General features: G+C 47.4%; 1 protein-coding gene across 1 annotated transcript in view; it reads left to right on the plus strand.

Annotated features, from left to right (window-relative positions):
* Positions 1 to 14,887, plus strand: part of ANTXR1 (ANTXR cell adhesion molecule 1) — an 81,001-nt gene that overhangs the window by 50,855 nt on the left and 15,259 nt on the right. Inside the window, exons 13-14 of the mRNA XM_057385840.1 lie at positions 2,383 to 2,478; positions 13,478 to 13,519. Coding sequence (XP_057241823.1) covers positions 2,383 to 2,478; positions 13,478 to 13,519 — 138 coding nt within the window. The remainder of the gene's footprint in view (positions 1 to 2,382; positions 2,479 to 13,477; positions 13,520 to 14,887) is intronic.

Genomic DNA, 14,887 nt, shown 5'->3' on the forward strand with positions numbered 1-14,887 from the left:
GGGTATCAAAAATTGGTCTTTACAGGTTGTCTTTGGGGGGAAGGAAAGTAAAAATAAATTCTGCTTTTAAAAACAAACAAAAAAATCCACAGAAAAAAGTTTAAAAGCCACTTTAATTTGTTCTGTATTTTTGCAAATTGATTTTAGAATACTCTTAATGACCAAGTATTTGTTTTAATATGGGGCTAAAGGGATGGATAACAATTAGACATAAAAAGTCTTATTTCTTCTACAATTTCATGGCAGTAAAGAGTTGAGATCACATTTCCYAAAGTGTTGAACACCAGCGGGTTGCATTTGCAGATGATGGATGTGCCTTTATGCTGTTTGTCTGGAGGAACAGCCCCAAATGTACAGCTCTGTCTTCTCAAATGAGCTTTTATTTTGTGTTGGGGTCCAAGTTCCATTTCCAGACATGCCTTGGGTGAATTCTTCTCCTGTGTGGATTACCTTCTCCTGCTTCCAAGTGTCAAAGATCAGGTTGTCTTGATCCAAGTTCTCCAGAAATTCTTTCTACAGAGAGTTTGGAAAACATTCCCAACCTGGTTGTTCTTCCATTACTGTTCCRTTGTGGAATGATGGGAGGTTGTCTGGCCCTGGAACTGCAGTGATTTAAGCCGGCACCCACTTGTCCCACCCACTGGGTCAGTCTGTCCTGGACGTGTCCTTAGTCTGGCACTGTGACCCTGACATTTGGGTGGAGGGTTTCAGTGTCTGGGTCTTGCAGCCAGAACATCTCCAAGAGGCTGAGGTCAGACTGGTCCTGGAGAGGGGTGTGTCACGATCTGCTTAACTCAAGCGGGGGTCGTGAGGGTTTGTTATCAGAATCTCAGAGTGCATAAGATAACGAGAGGCAAGTATATATGCTTTAAATAATCAGGAACAATTTATATGGATATTTTGCGATAGAAGAGGGTGAGAGAGAGAGAAAGAGAGAGAAAAAGAGAGAGAGAGAGAGAGAGAGAGAGGGTTATAGCTACCAACGGTTCCGACGGATGTTCCGAAGTTCCACAGGGGTCGCCAGCATCCGTTGGGAGAGATCTCCATCGGGGTCTTCTTGGAGAGATTTTTTATAGTCTTTTTGAAAGCGGGTGGCAGCAAGCCAGGGGGTTGTGAAGTATGGAAAACCAGCCAAGCGGTGGGGAAAGAATGTCTGTTGTTAAGGTGTGCAACATGGGCTGCGGGCTGTACCGTTCTCCTCAGGAATGGTGCGACCATCCGTAGCTTACATCCATTGTTCTCAGCAGCCCAGGAGCTGGAAACTTGGCAGTCCTCCCACCTTGATCTGGCTTGGACTCCTTTGAGCAAAAGTGCCCCCTTTCTCCTGCCTTGGGGTTTTTTCGATGATCGTGAGACAGTCAAGGATCTTTAGTACGGTCACTCACAGGGTGGGACAGGAAGGCTGGCACCCCTCAGGCAGACAGGAACATCTGCTTTGGGCTAAATCTGAGCAACAGGAAATGATGCACATTTGGGGTTGGACAGCTGGATTGAGCTGGCTCAATTGTGCAGCAGTTTGCAGTGCTGATCAATACTGGAGATTTGCAAATGTGATTTAACTGGGGAAGTGTCCTAGCCAGAGAGGAGGGGATCTTCTGGAGCTAACGATGGGGAAACTCCCTCTGTGTCCTTGTGGTGTGTTCAGAGCTCTTGGAAAGCTCAGGCAGAGCTGCTCTGAGTCAGCACAACTGAGAGGAGCAGGAGGACCTGGGTCATTTGGCCCTGGAGACCTCACTGCACATTTTCTGTTTGGAGTCAGCTGTGATGCCAACATCACTGCCAAGTTTGGACTGCGGGAGGGGAGGAGCTGCAAACAAGTTGCTTAAACTGTGGTGAAACCTTGCCARTACTGTGGCTGCTCCATCTCTGGAGGTGTCCAAGGCCAGGTTGGATGGGACTTGGGACAACCTGGGACAGTGGAAGGTGTCCCTGCCCATGGCRTGRGGTGGCACTGGATGGGCTTTGAGGTCCCTTCCAAMCCAAACCACTCCATGGTTCCATGATTGTGTTGTGAGGTCTTTTTAAAATCYTTTTTAGTCTTCAGTTAAAGACTCTGATGAACGTTACATTAATTTTAATCTGAATGAAGTGTTCTATGTAACTGCAAGGATCAGAAAATCAACGTGAGGTGAATGAGAGATCTCAGCCTCTTTGCAGTGAGGTGCTGGGGGAGGACAGGTGCCATGTTTGGATGTGTGAGCAGAGAGGAAAGCTGCATCTGGTCTGAAAAAGGAAATGGAGTGTGACAGCATTAATGATCATTACCATGAATGTGGCAGTAAATGGAGAAGGGCCCTGGGGACACACAGAGTGCACAAAGGAGCTGTGGTGAGGACAGCTCGGTGTCAGAGGTGTCACACGCTCTCTGCATTTCCCTTCCAGTCCGACGGGACCATCCTGGCCATTGCCTTGCTGATCCTCTTCCTCCTGCTGGCCCTGGCTCTCCTCTGGTGGTTCTGGCCCCTCTGCTGCACTGTGGTAAGTGACAGAAATCATCAGCACAAAGCAGCATTGCAGTGCTGCCTGAAGGAGTAAAAACAAGGGGGGGAGGAGGCAGAGTGTTCCACAGGATGGATCCCAAAACTGGGCAGCATTGCTGCCACTGCTGGCTCTGCTTTGGGCTGCTGCTTCATCTTGGATTAGACCCATGGAATGGCAATGTTGCCACCATCCAAACCTTGTCAGGAGCCTTTTAGTCTTGTTTTTTGGTCACAAAATGGAAATWGTTTGCAGAAATGTATGCCTTGCCATGCCCGCTGTGGATTTTCTAACTCTGGTGTCATCATGTCCATTCTGCAGAAGGGCAGGACTCATTAACCCACACTGGCATTTCTAGGTGTGCAAATTTTTGCAAGATGAACTTTGTTTCCTGKATCACCATATCTGAGAAGCACTTTGAGATGTGACAGTGTGGGTGTCAGTGTCAGTAAGACTGTGCTTCACTGAGCATTGTCTTTCCTCCCAGCTCTTTCACAAAAGTTCAAAAGCACAGTCACAGAGTTAATACTTTCAAAGGTCAGAGAGAAATCAGGAGAAAACAGGGGAGAGGGAAGGGGGCAAGAGAGGCAAGAAAGAAATCACAGGGCTCAAGATGAGCTTTCGTCTGACGTGACTCTGCTGTTTGTCCCTCCCCARACATCCCTGCTGATCCCTGGCACTGCCTGTTCCAGTGAGGATCAGGGCAAGGGCTGATCASAGAGCAACACACAGCACAGTGGAGCTCTGCTCTTGTTTTGGATCTTTGTTCATGCTGCAAATATAGAACAAGAATCAGGGATGTACAAATGTCAGCAGAGCTGGAGTCTGGGTTTGGGGACTGGCTGCAAGTAACGTTTCAGATGCTGCATTTAAGGCCTCCCAAACTGGCTCCAGTTTTTGGGTCACCATCATTATTCCTGATTTTAAAACACAGACCCAGCASTGTAAATTTGCACCACGTTGTACCAAACCCACAATCCAGAGCAGAGAGCTTTGGAGCCACACAATGCAGGAGCTGCTCACTGCAGGATGAGTCTCTGTGCTGAGATGTATTATCCAGAACAAGGATGGAAATYTTGCAGGAAAAATCTTAGTTATCTATTTCTGTTCCTGGCTGAAAATGGGGATTATATGCTTCTTTTCACAGTAGTTTGGCACCTCTGTCMCAAGATGAAAACCAGAATGGAAAAAATATTTATTTGGACTTTCCAAACAATGAAAAAAAAATGTTCTAAAATTGTCCAAAGGATTAGCAGCATGGTAGGTTGCTTGGAGTTATTTGTCTAAACTAGATGGCACATTCCCAAAGGGCCTGGGCCAATTATTTGTTGGCACWTCTGCATGGATGTCAGTGATTTGCCCTGTACAGACATTTGCACTGGGATCTGGAGGAAAACTGAGGGGATAGAKGGGAAATGCTCTCAGTGATGCTGCTGATACAAGATTCTGTTAGAGGAAAAAGATGAAGCTGATGAGAAAGAGGCACAAATAAAAGCAGCAGGGCATGGAGGGGACATGGAGCTGTCATTGTGAAGGTASTGTGGCTCTGCTGTGGTGCAATCATGTGAGGACAGCGCTCATGTAACAACTCTGGGTGTGAAAAACAGTCCAGATAAGCAAGGTGAGTGCAACAGAGAGRGGGAGTCTCTGCTCCACAGGAAACTTTATAAGCTTAATATTTTCCAGATTTAAATTCTGTACTTAAGACATTTGTTGTAGATAAAAGCTTTTCCTCACTCTCCTCCTTTACCTCCCACRTTCCCTCCTAGCAAAGTCTGCAAATGGAGACTATCTCACTGAGATTTTTCCAATGTGGTCAAACACTTCCCTGTAGTTGTTGGAAAGRTTTTATTCCAAGAGCCTGTCTGAAATCTCTTCCACCTCTCCAGGAGGGCACCCGGTRTGTCTGGCAGCAGATCAGCAGCCAGGATGTGCATTACTCACCCAAAAATGCTGTGAAATTAAAGATAAATCCCTGGAGGAGTGCCCAGCCTGTTGGGCTTGGGGATGGGGAAAGGGAGCTGAGCAGACCTTACTGACTGGTTTGGAAGTGGCACAGGGAGGAATGCAGTGTTGTCAGAAGTGAATTAAGGGCAGAGGAACTGCCTTGCACAACAGACAGAGCTCCAACCTCAAATAACCAAACCGCAGACCCGGAGACATCGCTGTGGATTCCAGCCCAGGGACGTTTCAGAGATAATTGTGGATGTGTCCAGGGGAAAAAGGAAAAAACACAACAAACTCTTCTCTTACCAAGTATAAATTTGTTTCTGAGTGACAAGCACATTTCTAAACCCTGAAATTCCTCTTGGCATGCTTTTTAATTAAATAGGAGTCACTATTATCCAGCAGTTCTCCAGGAAAGACACCGAGCCAGCTTCATCCCTGGAGTAAATGGACTGAAGTCAATTGACTCACTCTGGAGGTTTATCTGGAGCCCAGTATCTCATTGGCATGCGTCCATAAAGGAATGCTGTTTCCAAATGTATCCAAGTTTATTGGTCTCACAAGTATTCTGGGATGAAGTCTGGAATCTACCACTCAGTTTACAGTAGAGGCAATTGTTGCTTAGTARATCAGAACAATAACTCTTTGCTGTGCGTGATACCAACATAAGAAAAATTTCCCTGGATACCTGTGGAGGRTATTACAAAAGCATGGGAGACAGGCACTAACCTTTCCAAAGGTTGTAGGAGGTTTATTTAATAACAGAAAACAAAGAAACAATTCTGCTGTGCTGAACTCCCCAGCACTGAACTCATTACAAGAATGATGGCAAATACACTGACACTGCTACCAGGGTGAGCTCACCTTTGCTGAGCTGAGCAGATCTGCAGAGCAGCAAATCCCWGCTCCTGCCTTCCCCCAGTCACTGGCTGTCTTCCCTTTCATCCTCTTTCCTGAACACAGCACAGCCTGGAGGAGTCCAGGCATCCACAGCAGTAACTGTGTGTGCAAGAGGCTGTTGGAGAGCCCAAGGGTGAAATTGTTCTGGGTAGGAGGCCAACATGAGCCTCAGGTTTAATGTTGATGCAAATCAAATACATTCAAGTGTAGATGTAAGCCAAGGAGATAATAAACCTCCAAAGCTGTCTTAAGAAGGACTTTGCAGGCACATTGTTAGATTGGCTTGGAAACGGAGCTGCTTAAAGTTTTTGGATGTACAGAGAAGGCAAAATTAATGTAATGGTTGGAAGGCTTTGTCTGTGCTGGGCTGGTCTCCCTGTGCTGGGATGGTTTCCCTGTGCTGGGATGGTTTCCCTGTGCTGGGATGGTTTCCCTGTACTGGGATGGTCTCCCTGTGCTGGGCTGGTCTCCCTGTGCTGGGATGGTTTCCCTCCCTGGGATGGTTTCCCTGTGCTGCACAAACCTCGACCCTGGCAGGATGAGGGAGCCCTGCACTGCACGGAACGTTTGCCCTGGAGCATCCCAAGGGATGTCCCCACTCTCCTGTCCAGCCGGAGCTGGAGCTTGAGGAGGGCACTCTGGACCTGTGAGGGGAATTCTCTCCCTGGGGCAGCAGAGCCTGAGCCTTTTCCCCACCTGCATTTCCCCACGTGCTCACATCCCATCCCATCCCATCCCATCCCATCCCATCCCATCCCATCCCATCCCATCCCATCCCATCCCATCCCATCCCATCCCATCCCATCCCATCCCATCCCATCCCATCCCATCCCATCCCATCCCATCCCATCCCGAGTTCGGGAAGTAAACAGGAGCTTTTGCCTCCCTTCTGCAGCTGTCCAGGGTGGCCTGAGGAGCTGGGCTGCCTTAGTTGCCCACATAGAAAATCTGCCCCACCTCACTCATTTTCATACTACAGCGATTTTAAATGCAGGGGTGTGGCTGGCAGATAAATGAGGTGTTGGTATTTAAGCATTTAACACCAGTTTTAACTTTAAAGCTGTTTTCTGGAAGTAAGCRTGGAAGAACTCAGCAATCTGTTTGGCTCTCAGTCTGTACTGCAGCTGACCAGAAGTTTTGGAAACAAAAAGCTGGATGGAGAAAATACAGAAAATATAGATTAAAACCACATGGCTAAACTGGTGGAAGAGAAGGGGAGGAAATGCATAGGCTCTGCAGCAACCCTGAAAAGCCATAAAATGACACGGTCCCCATTGGCTGGATGAGGATTCCTCAGCAGGGTCCCTGGATTGCMATTCCCACCCTCTCCCATGAGAATACGAGGCACAGCTCTTCTGCAATTATGCTGATGTGGGGAGAAGGGAGTACAGGATCATGAATCATCTGGAACATTATTGAAACAAGCCAGAAAAARGAGAGAAAGCAGAAGTGTGCAGGCAGAGGCTGTCTGGGAGTGCTGCAGCCTTCGAGCTCTCACCTGAGGAGTGAGGATCCCATGCTGGTGTCACTGGATGTGTTGGAACTCCCTGGGAGGTGCCCCATTTGAGCTCTGAACYCACTCAGGCTGCCAAAGGAGTGTCCTGATCCCCAGCAGTGGTTCCTACAGGTTTGGGGCAGTGCAGGAGCAGGACTGACTCTGCAGTGCTGGAGATGGTTTAATCCATCACCCAGGGCAGCTCAGTGATGCTCTCAACCTCCTGTCTGCCACATCAGAGTGGTTTGGGTAGGGATACAACACTGAAACTGGTTGTCTTGAAAAAGGCTGGCACAGAGCCCCAAAGCCAACCTAACAAAAACATTTCATTTTGCCTGGTCTAAAGCCATCAGACTTGCAGCAGCCCAGGGAGAGACACGGGCTGGAGCAGAGTGATGGTGCCAGGCACTGAACTGGAGTGCCTTGGGGTGCTGCTGTCATGTTAAAAAAAAAAGTTTAAAAAAAAGTTTAAAAAAAGTTGAAAAGAAGTTAAAAAAAAGTTTTAAAAGTTTAAAAAAGTTAAAAAAAAAGTTTAAAAAAAAGTTAAAAAAAAAAGTTTAAAAAAAAGTTAAAAAAAGTTAAAAAAAGTTAAAGCCAAATTCTCCCAAGTGTCCATCAGGTTTGGGGTGGAAAAAATGGAAAGATGTTCAGGGGGCTCCTGTTTTAGAAAGCGCCCTCTGAGGTCAGGAAGGCCATCTGCCCTTGGATGCTGTGCCTGCACTTGAATTCCTAAACCAATTCCCTCCTTAATGCATTTCCAGGAGGCCAGATCCAAAGGCCAGTGATGATCCTGAGCAGGCTCAGCACCCTCTGTTCCAGCCACAGCAGCTCCTTCTCACAAAAGAGACATCTCTGAGCTTTGCCCCAGTCCTCCATGGGAAGYCATTAACTCAATAAAAAGCTTTTCTTCCTTTGCTTTTTTCCCCTGGTCACCTCTTACCTCTTCCAAAGAAAGCTGGCTCAGCCCAGCTAAAGTGAAATGGATCCTTGGGACATGGTGTCACTTAATCAGAAAATTCCCCAGGAATCAGTGAGTGAAGGCAAGGGCTCCTGTGCACAGCTCAGAGGGGCCACGATGGTTTTCCTTTGCCCAGAAAAGGGATTTAATTTCTATAGTCTTCCAAAGAAAGTGGGTCAGACACTTGGAGCACACCCCAGTGGCTCTGGCCTGGTTTGTCTGTGAGAGTGGAACAGCCCAGGAAAAGGCACAACCTGTGCAGCCYCTGCATTTTTTCTGTGTTCCCTGGAGGGCTGTGACTGCCCCATTCAGCTCTGAACTGTGCCAGAATTAATTAAAAATGGAGACTTTTTCTCTCCATGATGCCATGTCTTTCAGAAGTAGATGGTTTTGACATCTGCTATGCTCCTGTATTGAATTTGGGTTGTGCAGTTCACCTCCAAATCTTAGGGGTGAAACAGCTTTCTCTTGCAGTTTTAATCAGTTGAAAGTTGAATTTCCTGAATCTGCTCCCAGATCTCCCAGGAGAGGTGAACTCAAAAGAATGAGTTAGCTTTCCTCTGGATTTCTTTTACCTCTTTCTTGCATCTCTAGGAAGAAGATTGTATTGCATTGCAGGTGAAGAAATTGGGACAAATTCCTGCTTGTATTAGCTTTGAAGTATAAACCAGAACTCCAAGGATTTAATGGGTACTTAGAAGACACAGAAGATATGACAGAAATAAAAAGCAAATGTTCATTTAACCAACTCATACTTCAAGTATGAAGCCGTCACAGGACTGAGAGGTCAAAACTATAAATATGTAAGRGGAAAAAAATAGGAAATTAGTCAGATGGATCATAGTTTATGCTATTAAAAATCCTTGTTTATTAGGATAGCAAGAATATATATTCTGTGTTTTCCGGAAGAGTGAAGGTAATTAAGGCCAAAAATAATCTGCTCAGTAAATTTCACGCTTCCAAACGGTAGTCCTAATTAGAATCAAAGTCCTTTATTTCTTATTTGGTACTGTTTGCTTCATTTTAAATGATGATCTGTCCCATCCTAAAGAGGATATACTCCTCTGACAARAAACATATTGCCCCTATTTATCATCTAAAACTTCAGGGATAGTTACTGTGTGATTGCTGGACACTGAGAGCTGGTGGGGATTTCTGGGCTCCCAGGATGGAAAACATCCTAGACACATTCCTGGAATATGTAAAATTTGGATTCAACTTGTTCTTTCTTATGCCTGGATGTCTATAGAAATTTCAGGACAACAGAAAATTCATCCTCCCCAATGCTTTTAACCTTCAAGGAGGTAGTTAAGAGCATTCCTCTGCTTTGCCACTGGGTTATCCATCAAAAACTTCTGCTTCTGTGTGGATCTGTGTCATGGAGTGGTTCAGATGACAGAGACCTGTGTCCTTCACATGCCTGTTAGCATCTGTGATGGAAAGCAAAGAATTACCTCATTATCCTGAATTTTCACAACTGAGCGTGTGGAAGTGCTGACAACTTCTCCTAAAATTCCTTCCAGTGCCAAGGAAAGCCAATGGCCACCTCTCCATCCCAGGGGCCGTTACCGTGGAAACAAAAGAGCAGGTTTGTGTAGCACAGTGATGGTGCAGAACCCTTCAGGTGTTCCTCACCTGGACAGCAAACCTGGGGCTGAACCATCATCTTCTTCATCATCTTCTTCATCATCTTCTTCATCATCTTCTTCATCATCTTCTTCATCATCTTCTTTGTCATCTTCTTCATCATCTTCTTCATCGTCTTCTTTGTCATCTTCTTTGTCATCTTCTTCATTATCTTCTTCATCATCTTCTTCTTCATTTTCTTTGTCATCTTCTTTGTCATCTTCTTTGTCATCTTCTTCATCATCTTCTTTGTCATCTTTGTCATTTTCTTCTTCTCCCAAGCACAGGGACAGGAGATCCCAGAGCAATCCCAGCAATGGTTTGGGGTTATCAAAACTGCTCTGGGTGCACAGCATTCCCCTGGCACTCTGTGTGCCCACTGGTGTGGGATGGAAGCAAGATCCCATTTGCCTCACACTCTTCAGGGCCCCAGAGTAAGGGTCTTAGTGCCCCAAAACAAGGGGCTCAGTGCCCCAGAATAAGGATTTCATGCACACAGAGCTGTAACTGTAAGAATCCAGAAGGGAGAAGGAAAAGATTTGTGCTGTTTGAAGACCTGGGCAGTGAGTCAGAAATTAGATTTTTTGTAAGGCTTGAACTTTGAAAGGTCATACAGGCTCAAAGGCACAGGAGACTGAACTTCCCCATCTCTAGACTCGTCCAAATGACCCAATCCCTGCTGCCAATTTATGGGGAGTTCAGTTGCTCTTAGAAGTGCAAAACACTCAAAAATGGAAGGAATGTCTCTYTTTTCCCCTCTTGGCCTGTGATGGAAAACACTTTATCTGCTGACAGCAGTCAGTCTGTTTGTGTGTACATGTGTGCAAATGTGATGGGCAGAAATGTAAATGTATGCAAAATAGCCACCTCCTCAGTGCCCCATTCAATCTCCAGAGCTGCAGTGATACTGGGTCAGAAGCTGTGTTTGGATGCTTGGCTGGACCAAACATGTGGGATGGCTTATCCTGGTGCTTCATGCCAATGATGATGCCTCAAACAAAGGCCCACCTGAAACAGGGGCCAGATAAAGTGAAGAGAATAAAGCAGACAAATTTAATCCAGGCCTGCTGGTACATTGAGGGCAGACAGAGCCTCCTCCTGAGGCTGCACCCAAAATGGACCCCRAGTCACGAGATCTTCCCCTTTTATCAGTTCTGTCTCATGAACACATCGGGCCCCAATTCTGCAATGACACCTTCAGGTGATGATGTCACCCACCCCAAGTTTGCTCCCCCCAATTCTCTGTTGTTTCCATATTTTGGGGCTCTGAGGCAGTGAAGTGTCCTTGGATTTCAGGCTCAGCGAGGAATTGTTTTGTGTGAAGATGGGAGAAGAGGAGCTTTAGTGCTGTGCAGTGGAGAAATACAAGAATACAGATCCATGAAAATATAGAAAGTAAAAATCCTAAGACATCAGTGCAAATGAGAGAAACTCCCCTGGAACCTGTGATGTTCCACCAGAGCAGGGAGTGTGCCAGGAGGGAGCCAGACCACTTCCAACAGGTGAATTTTGGATCAGATATCTGAAGTTTCTCAGTGTCTGATGGTTTTGTGTCCAGGGATTTGGTTCAAATGCCACCCCTCATACTGACCAAAATGCATCTGAAAACATCTCCTGTGTATTTTGGTGYGCTGCACACTCTGCAAGTATTTAGTCTGTCAAGAGACATGTGAGACATTGTGCTGTCTCCATCTTACACCTCTGAGTAAACCACACTGATACCCAAAATTTCCTTTCCACAGAGTCATACTGGGATGCCGACAGCTTTTCGTCCACTTTTCATAGAATCCCAGAATTATTTAGGTTGTAAAAGACCCCCGAGACCACCAAGTCCAGCCTGTTGCCAATCCCCACCTTGTCACCAGCCCAGAGCACTKTCCAGTCCTTCCCTGGACACCTCCAGGGGTGGGGAATCCACCATTGCCCTGGGCAGTCCCTGCCAAAGCTTGACCACCCTTTCCATGGAGAAATTCCTCCTGTCCAACCTGAAGCTCCCCTGGCACAGCTTGAGGCCATTTCCCTTGGTCCTGACCCTGTTCCCTGGAGCAGAGCCCGACCTGCCCTGGCTGCCCCCTCCTGTCAGGGAGCTGTGGAGAACCAGAAGGTCCCCTCTGAGCCTCTTTTTCTCCAGGCTGAACCCTCTGCTGCTGCTCTGGACCCTTCCCCAGTTCAGTGTCCTTCTCGGGACAAGCTTCTGCCCCTCAGCATCTTGGGGTGAGGGGCCAGAACTGGACACAGAACTTGAGGTGTGGCCTCAGCAGTGCCCAGCACAGGGGTATGGCCACTGCCCTGCTCCTGCTGGCCACACTGTTCCTGATGCTGAGCAGGTGCCATCGGCCTCCTTGGCCACCTGGGCACACAGCATCCACTTCTCATCTACTTTTCTCCATTTTTCATCATTTTCATCATTTCTATTGTGCCCAAGCTAGGAATCCCAGGATGGGCAGGGAGGTGGATGCTGTGCTGTTCACTGCCCAGCCCTGCTGGTCATTTGAGATCCTCAGGGCCATCCCTGCTCCATCCTCCCTGGAGTGGTCCATCTGCCACCCCTGACCCACAGCTCTGCTGTGCCACAACAGGGGATGATGATGAGGCTCCACCACACTCCTCACCAGTCAGTTCATGTTTCCACGTGTGCCCACAGTCAATGCTGATCCCTAAAGTCTCTTCAGCAGGGGCTCCCTGAGGTGCTGAAGGCCACCAGGGCAGGTGATGGCAGAGCCCAGCACTCACCCTGCTCTGGGTTGGGACACAAACTGCTCCAGCCCCATCTCCTCCCCAGCCAGAGGCACATGCTCYTCATTAATGGCCACATTGCATGACTCGGGCTTTGCAGAGGAAAATAAAAACAGTGAGCTCATCACAGGAGGAAAAACACGAGTGAGAGGAATTGCTGTAAATATTTGTATCTTCRGGGCCTTTAATGTGATTGCAATTTTCCCTTTCTGCATTCAAACAGCCAAGCCGTTGCTCTTTGGGGCTGTGTGTTTTTTCTCGCAGGGTGATTTTGGGGCCCACAGTGTGTCCCCCATGCCTGTACCCCTGAGCAGAGCTCAGGACACACAGTGTCACCTGCACAGGACAGTCCCTGACTCGTGCACAGGACTGGAAGCCCTAAACAAAGCCCTCCCTGGGGCAGTGGCACTGACCTGGCTGGGCTGGGGCTGTGCAGGGCTCTGCATTTCGTGTGAGAGAGAGGGCTGGCTGTGCCTGCTTCMCTGCCTTCCCCTGGAAAACTCTCTGTTGCTCTTGGATGCAGGGCTCTGCTCACAGCCAGCTGCCTGCCGAGCCCTGGATGCAAACTTTCTGCATGAAATAATGGTCTCACACCCACATAAACTGAAAGCGTTGCTATGGAGAGTATCCTGGACCAGGCTACAACCTCACCCTGCCTGCTTTGTTAGAAACCTCAGTGAGCCATATATATATATATATATTCTTTTTTTTTAAGTTTATGACAGTGAACTTATTAACCTGGTAATTGTGAAAAMGTGAATGTGAAGAGCATGAGGTGGCACAACCTTCTGGTATGAAAAAGAAGGAATGGTCTGGGAGACAGTCTGGGGGTTGTCACTGCTTTGCAATGTCCCCAGGGCATTTTGCTTCATGTTGAATTTGCTTTCCAGCCTTTGTTCAGACTGTAAAGGATTAGGGCAGGATTTCTACATGTGTGCAGAGGGCAGGGGAAGGAGATGCTGATTTTAGTGTGGTTGTCTGGGTGAAACATCAGTTGTGTGTTGTGCAGAGCCAGCACTGACGGTGGCAGCTGCTGGGATTAGGAGAATCGAGGATGTAAACCTTCAAATGTTCTGTTGCCTCACACAGGGGTCTCCTGATGAGCACTGTGAGTCTGGAGCTATAATTAGGAACATCTCCATGGTAGGGTTTTGGGACACCCCAAAATTGTCCCCTTAGTGACAGTGGCACTCTGTGCTCACCCCTGTTGTACCAAGTTCAGAGGGGTTCCAGTAGCACATCCTGCTCTTTCCTCCTTTGGATTTTTTGGTGACATTGCAATTGTGCTAAAGAACACAGCATGAATTTACTRTTGTCTTTCTCTTTAATCCTTCCAGATCATCAAAGAGCCTCCTCCACCCCCTGCAGAAGACAGCGAGGTGAGTGACACTGATCCCCTCAGTGTTCAGAAGGGTTTGCTCAGTCTCCTCACAAAAGGTGAYTCAATCTGTGTGTTTGGTCTTTCCTACCCACTGAGCAGGTAGGGAAGGAGGACAGAGCAGACAATCCTCACTTGGTCAGAGCAGCAGTGCAGAGCTAAGCTGTGATTCACACAAGGGACAGCCTTTAAGCTTGTGTTTAACTCTGAAGTTAGTGGAGCCTAAACATGTGCTTAAGTGCCTTCCTGGAATGGCACAGTAATGATTTTGGTGGTTTGGGGTATGTAACCACTCCTGGCAGCAGCTCCAGTGCTGAGCCCTCAGAGCACAGTTGCTGTGAGAAAAGGAAGCCCACAGTCCAGTCTGAGGCAGGAGCTGATGTCAAACCCCACGAAATCCTCTCAACATCAGCACAGCTGCACAAGACAGGGCTGTTTAAATGGAGAAAAATCAACAAAAGGTGAATCAACGTTAAAACCTCTGTCTTCTCTCTGCTCACAAGCTTCAGATCAATCTTGCAGCAAATGRTTAAAGCTCTGCCCCTATTCCTTGCTTTGGCTTTGCCCAGAAGATGCCCAGAACATGCCCACTTCTCCATCTGCCTCCTCCTGTGTGCTCCTGCTTCCAGCACACAGAATCTCTGCTTTGCTCCCACTGCTTTCCACTAAAAGGGATTTCACTGCAGTCCCTGGGCTCTGTGCAGGGTACTCTGATGGCAGTGGGAGTTTTTCCATTGACTTCACTGGGGTTTGGATCAGTTCCTCTTAAATATGCAAGTAAAATTAGGCTTAGATCTGTGCTCAGAGTGATTTGGGTGGGTAGTTTGCCTTGCTTTCTTCTTCAGGAGACAAATTCATTTTCTGCTTCAGCTTGCAAGTATAAAACCCTGTGAAATGGTGCTCTGCTCTTTGTGAGTCTGGCCCAGGGAGTGTGAGCTGAGTCAAGGCTCAGGAAAGCTCAGGCCTATGGAAGGAGCTGAGATCTGGCTTCATTCTCCTTGCACAACCCTGGAATCTGCCCCTTGGGGCCCTCGTCCCCCTGAAGCCACCTCCAAATCACACTGTCCCCAGACCCAGGAAGGGTTTGCATTTGGACCCAGTGCTCCTGTGCCTGTCTCTGCAGGCATCTGGCCCATTCCCCTGAGCAGACATTTGTTTGGGCTCTATGAAAATCCACCAGCTTTGTCAGCTTCTGTCCTCTGAATGAAAAGAAAAATATTAGCCTCAAATTGCACATGCTTTGTTCTGCATCACATTGCTTCCAAGCCAAGGGATTTAATTGATGAAATTAGATAAAATACATCATTCTGAAATGCTGGCTCCCTGGCCAAGAACTGGAGGGGGAAATTATATCCCCTAAGAGGGGAAA

This window comes from Malurus melanocephalus, unplaced genomic scaffold (genome assembly GCF_030028575.1).
Source record: "Malurus melanocephalus ecotype Western Australia unplaced genomic scaffold, MMel_1.1 scaffold_878, whole genome shotgun sequence".
Classification (NCBI taxonomy): domain Eukaryota; kingdom Metazoa; phylum Chordata; class Aves; order Passeriformes; family Maluridae; genus Malurus; species Malurus melanocephalus.